The sequence below is a fragment of the Solanum dulcamara genome, chromosome 10 (assembly GCF_947179165.1).
Source record: "Solanum dulcamara chromosome 10, daSolDulc1.2, whole genome shotgun sequence".
NCBI lineage: Eukaryota > Viridiplantae > Streptophyta > Magnoliopsida > Solanales > Solanaceae > Solanum > Solanum dulcamara.
The window spans coordinates 4,995,431-5,003,476 of NC_077246.1; the positions used below are offsets into that span (position 1 = coordinate 4,995,431).

The 8,046-nt window shown below is 34.2% G+C and overlaps 1 protein-coding gene across 2 annotated transcripts; it reads left to right on the forward strand.

Annotated features, from left to right (window-relative positions):
* Positions 1 to 1,464: 1,464 nt before the first annotated feature.
* LOC129871300 (protein LAZ1-like) lies at positions 1,465 to 7,316 on the forward strand. 2 transcript variants are annotated; one of them, XM_055946201.1, is made up of 8 exons: positions 1,468 to 1,822; positions 1,895 to 1,951; positions 3,048 to 3,156; positions 3,635 to 3,819; positions 3,908 to 3,996; positions 4,507 to 4,768; positions 5,418 to 5,669; positions 6,546 to 7,316. In XM_055946201.1, the coding sequence occupies exons 1-8, from the start codon at positions 1,661 to 1,663 to the stop codon at positions 6,885 to 6,887; spliced, it is 1,458 nt and encodes a 485-aa protein (XP_055802176.1). In that variant the 5' UTR covers positions 1,468 to 1,660; the 3' UTR covers positions 6,888 to 7,316. The 2 variants fall into 2 exon arrangements, with proteins under 2 accessions (XP_055802177.1, XP_055802176.1); XM_055946202.1 differs by lacking the exon at positions 6,546 to 7,316 and having other exon boundaries at positions 1,465 to 1,822; positions 5,413 to 5,613.
* Positions 7,317 to 8,046: the final 730 nt, after the last annotated feature.

Here is an 8,046-nt window from a genome sequence, read left to right on the forward strand (position 1 = left end):
ATCACTTCACGTGATATATCGAAACTTCGGATACATCACTTCACGCGATAAATCGGGACGTCGGATACAACCATTTACACGATGTATCGATCGGATACATCACTTACGTGATGTATCAGAACGTTCATGATTAGGGTTGTACAGGCAAACTGATAAACCACATCAAACCGACAAACCGAACCAAACCGGAAAAAAAACCCAACTAGTGGTTGGGTTGACTTGGTTTGGTGTTTGAAAAAAAAATTCGACCATTATAGGGTTGGTTTGGTTTTAACTAAAAAAGGTCAAACCGAACCCAAATCGACCCGATTATAGATATACTATTTTTAAATTATGTTATACATAAAAATATTTATTAAAATGTAATTTATAAATATTTTTTTTAAAATTTTCATAATTTTGTTTTTTTTCTTACATTTAGATTTGGATTTGAGAACCCCATCTAAATAATATACTAAAAAAACCCATCTTATAAAGTTATATTATAAAGTTAAAACTTCAAACAGTGTTCTGCCTCCATCTTATATGTTGATATTTTGTACTAGAACTCTTTTTAAGAAGCATTGTTCTGTGTTTTTTATTAGATACTATGAAAAACCCGATAAACTCAAAAAAAATGGAAAATCCAAAAAAATCCGAAAAAAATTGATATCGAAAAACCCGACTTTTATTGGTTTGGTTTGGTTTATAGATTTAATAACCGACACAAATGGTTTGGTTTGGTTTGTAAAAAATCCGAACCAATCCAGTCCATGTACACCCCTAGTCGTGATGTATTCGGATTCCACCAAATTCAAGAAATTTTTATAAATTTGGAAAAAGTAGAGATATGATGTAATTAGCTCTTGACACTATGAAATTTGTGTAATCTCTATCAGAATCAAACCAAAAAAGAACAAGAAAGAGAAATTAAACCTAAAAAAAAATATTGCTAAAAATCTTAATGCAAGGTTTAACCATAAAATGCTATAACTCAGAAGAATTTATTTTTCTCATGATATTTTTCTTTGTGCCGTTTAAAGTTAAGTTTTTGAACAAGCTTTACTTTTGTTGTAATATGAAATTAGAAAAATTCTTAAAGTGTCAAGGATCTCCTTCTAATTGAGTTGGACGGCTCAATTTATTGTAATTTTTATATAATTTTTGAATATTTAAATTTTAATTTTAAAATATTAAATTAATGTAATCTAATTTTTTAAATAACATGACAACTAAAAAGAAAGAGAATATTTTTTTAACTCTTTGACTTATATAATTTAGGACCAAATTATCACTTTTTGTAATACATTAATTAAAATCATTTCCATCATATTTAACATTCAGTACCAAATGAAACCATTTTTTTATATATATATAATAATAAAGACCATTTTGATCATTTTCCATCTTTATCCTTTCTTAATTTAATAATCTTTTTTAGTCTCCGAATATCCGAATAAAAGGCGGGTTCTTAATTCTTTTCAACATTCAATAGTACCGATTCAAAATTAGGAAGAAAAAAAAAACTTTAAAAAGCTAAGCTCAATTTGAAAACTCAATTTTCAAGTATTCCGTTTATCGATGATTCATCATTTGATCTCAATTTTAGGAGGAACAATTTGATCATTAGGAAAAAAAAATTCAAAATTTTAGACGAATTTGAACCCTAAAAGGTAGCTGGATGCAGAGGATAATGTCAATTTCATCGGATTATTTGAATCTGCTTAGCAGTTATTCAGCACCTATATGGGCAACTCTAGTTGCTGGGTTCTTCGTAATCCTTACATTCGCATTCTCTATGTATCTCATTTTCGATCACTTATCAGTTTACAAAAATCCAGAGGTAAAAAACTCTACTTTTTGATGTTTTCTTTCAGTTTTTATGATTCTATATGTATCTGTTTTGTAATGGCAGGAACAAAAGTTTTTGATTGGAGTGATATTGATGGTACCTTGTTATGCTGTTGAATCAGTGAGTTTTTCTGTTTCCATTTTCCTTGATTTTCTAAGTTATATGAGTTGGGATTTGCAGAAAGACAAAATCTTTCTCCAAATACCAAACTGAAAATGTGGCTTAGTAGTTAATGGAGTGAGTTGAGGAACATGAGGTCTCAGGTTCAATCTCCGTAGAGACTAAAAATTAGGTGATTTCTTTTCAATCTGTTCTAGTATTGGTGGACAGATTTACCTTATACCTGTTTGCTTGTGAGAGGTAGCAGGTATCTATCTGTTCTAGTCTTGGTGGACAGAGTTACCTTATACCTGTTTGCTGGTGGGAGGTAGCAGATATCCTCTGACATCTTGTCGAGGTACGCGCAAGCTAGTCCGGACACCATGGTTATCCAAAAAAAAAAAGATCAACGAGTTGTCATGATCACTTGTTAATATCAATAACAATGATAGTGATAAAGCTCAGTCGTTGAGGAGGCAAAATGAAATATAGAGGTTTGTCAGTAAGAGGTACTGAAAGGGAAAAAAAGGAGGAAGATAACCTTATTGCTCAGGTTCATTAGTATCTTATGTTGAAAAGAAATAAACAGTAAAAACTTCAGAGAAGAAAAACAAGGAAGAGATATGTTAATAGTGTTCAAGTTGGTTGCTAGTTGAAGGTGATAACACCGATAGGAAAAAGTGAATTTAATATGATAACATACAAATTGTCTAACGGTTATAGAGGTACATATCATAATCATATGAGAAAAAAAGCAAATTTGAAAGAGAGCAGAACATACTATCCTCAATTTCAGAAGTAGTAACATTTGTCAAGTGTTCAAAGTTTTTATCTCTTTGTATATTAGACATTGACATTCCTTGGTAAGGGCCTTCACTTTCACACTCCATCAAAGTGAAGGAAAATAATGAGAGACGGTTTAGTCCTGGATATTCGAAGTTGATATTTATGATATTTGTTTCACAAAGTTTTGTTAAAATCTTACGGGATTAAGTTAAACGCACAGCAAAGGCAATCATTTTTGTTGAAGATCTCAGCTCGTTTTGACTTTGTGAGTTATTGTCATAGACCCACAGGAGTTTACTTGGTTAATTCTCTAATATGGCTTATTTTTCAGTTTGTGTCATTGGTAAATCCGGCGATTACTGTTGAAATTGGGATACTGCGTGATTGTTATGAATCCCTTGCCATGTACTGCTTTGGGAGGTATCTTGTTGCATGTTTAGGTATGGATATTTTCTATGTTAAGTCTGATTACTTGGCCACTTCCATCTAATGTTTAGATTTAGGAAAGTAACCCAACTAACCTTCCTGCATAAAGAAAGAGTTTTTTCCCTTGTTTTGCAACTTGAGAAGATGTGATAGCTATTCATTGTCGTTCTCCTATTCATTAGCAGATTCCTTCTCTCTCTCTCACACACACACACACACATGCTCACATGTTTCTTGTTGGTATGACAACTGAAGTTTGACTGCTTGATATAAAGGGCTGGTGTGCCTTATTTGCTATGTGTTCTTCTTAAGTGCCCCTATACTGTAAAAATGTTAAGTGAAGTTTGCAAAGCTTAAATTTGTCTTGGTTTGATTTTACTAGTCGATACCACTGGTCACCAGCAAAATGTATCCAAAATCTCTTATGTGAACCTGCTCAGTTATTTGTGTTTTTCTTCCTTTCGTTTTTCCCCTCCATTTTTTTTGAATTAGGTGGAGAAAAGAGGACCATACAATTTATGAAGAGGGAAGGACGTGCAGGTTCAAAGATGCCACTACTAGAGCATGGCTCTGAAAAGGGGATTGTTAAGCATCATTTTCCCATGAATTATATTTTCAAGCCATGGAAACTTGGTCAGTGGGTCTACCAAGTTATCAAGTTTGGAATTGTCCAATATGTAAGTGCCTGACTTAGAGCCTATATTCCTTTGGACCGTCAAGCTTTCTCGTCTCTTGACTTAAATATATACAACACAAAATCTGCAGATGATAATCAAAGCATTTACTGCTACTTTAGCAGTGATTCTGGAAGGTTTTGATGTATATTGTGAAGGAGACTTCAAATGGAATTGTGGGTAAGAAACGCTCTTCTTCTTGTTTTCAGCTGGATTTGGCCTTTTATCCATCGCTTTGATCAAATAATCTTTGTATCCTACGTTTTTGTTTTCTTCCCATGATACCGATGGTCCTTTGCCACTTTCCTCGGATAATGGGAAAATATTCCTTCATTTTATCCTCCTTGGTGCCATCCAGCATGAGACTGTCTTTGTGTGCCTTTTGGCGAAGCTTAAGTTATCATGTCTTTATGTGCATACATTTTATATGAGACAGCCAGCCAGCCAGGCAAAGGGTGTTAAGTTTGAGTGGAAGTCTATCCCGCAATAATTCATGAATAGTGACTGCATAGGCCTCAATATTCAATTTATGGGTATAAAGCTGCACCTATTTGGCAAATACTCCTATAAATAATTATTTGTCTAGAAATATTTTGACATTCAATACCATGATATCATGCTGATTTGACCATGTAAGTAATGAAATAAATGTCCAAGATATCTCTTACATTATCTGTCTTGTCTTTGTAGGTATCCATATATGGCTGTGGTTTTGAATTTCAGTCAATCATGGGCATTGTATTGCTTAGTTCAATTTTATACTATTACAAAGGATGAATTATCTCACATCAAGCCGCTGTACAAGTTTCTAACTTTCAAGTCAATTGTTTTCTTAACGTGGTGGCAAGGCCTGGCAATAGCCCTGCTTTCTACACTTGGTTTCCTTAAAAGTCCAATAACCCAAGCTTTACAGTTTAAATCCAGCATTCAAGATTTTATCATATGCATTGAGGTAATTGTTCTGGAACTGGGCATGTTTTTATTACTTCTAATACCAAACGTCTTGTTTGGGCCATCAGGAATTTTCTTTTGTGATTGCTCCTAAGGAATTGCACACAATGTTGCTTGTTATTTCATTAACGTGTGGGCTACAAAACTTGAAGATAAGCTCTAAACATACATGATGGATCTTGCATTCGTTCAACATGTTATGTTTTACAACTGATGCATCCATGTGCCATTTGATCTATGCTTATGATGCATACTGATGTGCTACTGGAACTGATGCCTATTATTGTCGAAAGCTGCTCTCAATAACTCTTCTTTTAGACATTAACTGCCTGCATAATGCTTTAGAATTTGCTTGTCCCGTTGTGAGGTTTCATATTGTTGACCCTGGAGTATTTCAGGACTGCTTTGTTCTTTATTTAGGGTCAAAGGCAAGTTTCTTTCCCCTACCCATAAAATGAAGGAAGAAAATATAAGCACAAACCCTGCCCATGATTTTTATTTTTCTGAAGGTTTCTTTGGGGTATGAGGGTCGAGGGATGGGTAATGTCACTGATGAATATAGACACTAAGCTCCTATTTGTGATATATTGATGCTTGATATTCCTCCAAAATTTTGAAGTTTAAAAGCTCTTGTTATTCATCCAGTACAGATGGGCATTGCTTCTGTGGTCCACCTCTATGTCTTCCCTGCCAAGCCATACGAGCTGATGGGAGACTGTTTTACTGGGGATGTTGCAGTTCTTGGAGATTATGTATCTGCTGATTTGCCAGTAGATCCTGACGAGGTTAGAGATAGTGAACGTCGCACCAAATCACGTCTTCCTCAACTGGACATTGATGATAGGGGCGGAACAACCATAAGAGAAAGTGTTAGAGATATCTTTATTGGAGGTGGTGAATATGTAAGCATATCTTTCTCCTTGCTATTTATGCTTTGAGCCCATGTTGTTTTTGAAGCTACCTATTAGTGTGTCTAAACCTAATAACTTTCTATTGCAAATCCTGACATCTCAAGTATGCTTTTTAGCCCATTTAAGTGTCATCCAATTCCGGATACTATTATTTTTAATGACACAAAGTTCAAGGATAGATGAAATGATCATCCCAGGGAATTGGAGTGTTTTCTCCTCCTACTCACAGTTCCTATTGTTTGATTTCTCTAGTCTTAGGAGTTCATCATATTCTGAGGATTCAAAGTGCATTCTCCTCTCACACACACTTCGTACTTACCAATATGTCCTCGCCGTCCTAATAAAGTCAACCTATTTCAATTACTAATGATTGCAGACGGTCTGTCATCTCTCTGCGGTTGAACAGAATCCGTGCGACTTTCCGGTATCACTATTTTCTGCCCATTGTGAGAAATTGATTTTTTTCTCACTGCCAAAACTTTAATCATGATGGTTTAACAAAATGCTTGAGTAGTAGTTATAAATTAGTTTAATAGAAAAATGATCACATCAAAGTTTTCTGTATGCTAAACAATTCTTGAAAGTAGTGAATATTGTATAGTTTATATTATTAGTGGAGTGCTGCAAACATGTTGGGACATTCTTAAATGAAAATACTCATGTAAATTGGGTTGAAGGAATATCTAATATAAGCTTATCTCGTCAAACAAGGGTATATACTATAAGCTTGAGTTGCAGCTCGAACTCGATCATGTCCTGTTTACTCTTGAGCTAAGCTTGAATTTTCTTAAATTTATTCCGTTGAGCCTACTGTCTCCATCTTTCACTCTTCTCCTTGCTAACAATAATTTCTGGTCCTGCAAGCAGATAGTGAATGACTTGAAATTCACAGTAACCCAAGCAGTAGAACCTGTAGAGAAAGGAATTCAAAAATTACATAAAATCTCTCAGAACATAAAGAAGCATGACATAGGGAGAAAAACAAAAGATAATAGTGGTGTTGCCTCATCATCTCCAACAAGAAGAGTCATACGTGGGATAGATGATCCCCTTTTGAATGGAAGCGTAAGTGATAGTGGAACTTCTAGGAGGAAGAAGCACCGTCGAAAATCTGAATATACCAGTGCAGAAAGTGGAGGAGAGAGTAGCAGTGATCAGAACTTTGGTGCTATACAAGTTCGTGGTCAAAGGTGGGTTACCAAGGATTAGTCAAGGACGAAGAGCTGAAAAGTAAAATCCTAAAGATCTGCGCATAGTATGCATCTTCTCGTTTGGGAGCCTGCGGAGTTGCTTTATTCCCCACTACATTATTCTTTCTTCTCCAAGGAAGTAGAAGTTTTGCTTCAGAGAATTCATATTTCCTTTTCTTATCCTCTTTAGAAATGGAAGTGCTATATATTATGAAAGCACTTCTTGATTGATTATATACATTGTCATTGTTGCTGCACATAAATGGTTTTTGAAATGTTGTATAGGTTTATTTATCCTCCTGGGTTTATGACCCCTCTGTATCTGGATTTGTAAGCTGCTTGAGGTTTCTTCATTCATGTGTAAAGAGAATAGCTACTAAATAGCTGACTACTCTACAGTTTTAACAAGTGTAACTTTGTTGAGATGTATTTCAGCATGACAACAACATATCATGTGTAATGTCACAAATGGGGTCTAAGAAGAGTAAGTGTATGCATGTCTTACTCGTATCTCGTAGAGATAGAGAGACTATTTCTAATAGATTATTGGCTTAAATAAAGTATTTCCAAGCAATTTGAAAAAGGGAATACATAAATGTGAAATGGAAAGCAGTACACAGTATACAAAAGAAAGAATAATATGATGACAACAGAATAATGCGATTAGATAATCGAAGCACAAAAAAATACAGGTGGTAATTGAAATCAAAGAACAGGATAATTGGGACATCCAAGCATGATATGTGTATTTTGGATTTGTGTTTGAGAATAAGCAGATATTCTCTGCTAAACTTATGAAGATTCTCTCAAATCCAATATACGTCTAAGAACCCGTTTGGATTGGTTGAAAAAAAGAGTTTTTAAGTTAAAAAATAAAAAGTCAAACTAAAATGACTTTCAAGTCAAAAAATAAAAAAATAGGGAGTCTTATTTTTGGTTTTTAACTTTTTTAAAGTCATTTAAAACTTATTTAAAGTTATTTTTAACTTAAAAGTAGGTTTGACGAACTTTTAAGCCAATCCAAACAGGGTCTTAAGTCATTTTTCATCAAGTTTATATAATTTTGTGAGAGGATACTTGAATATCTTCTTTGCATGAGTTCTTTTTTTTTTCCTTTTTTAAAGAGGTAATGGGGAACGGAATTATAAGGTGCGAATCAAATCCTCGCCAACAAGCTA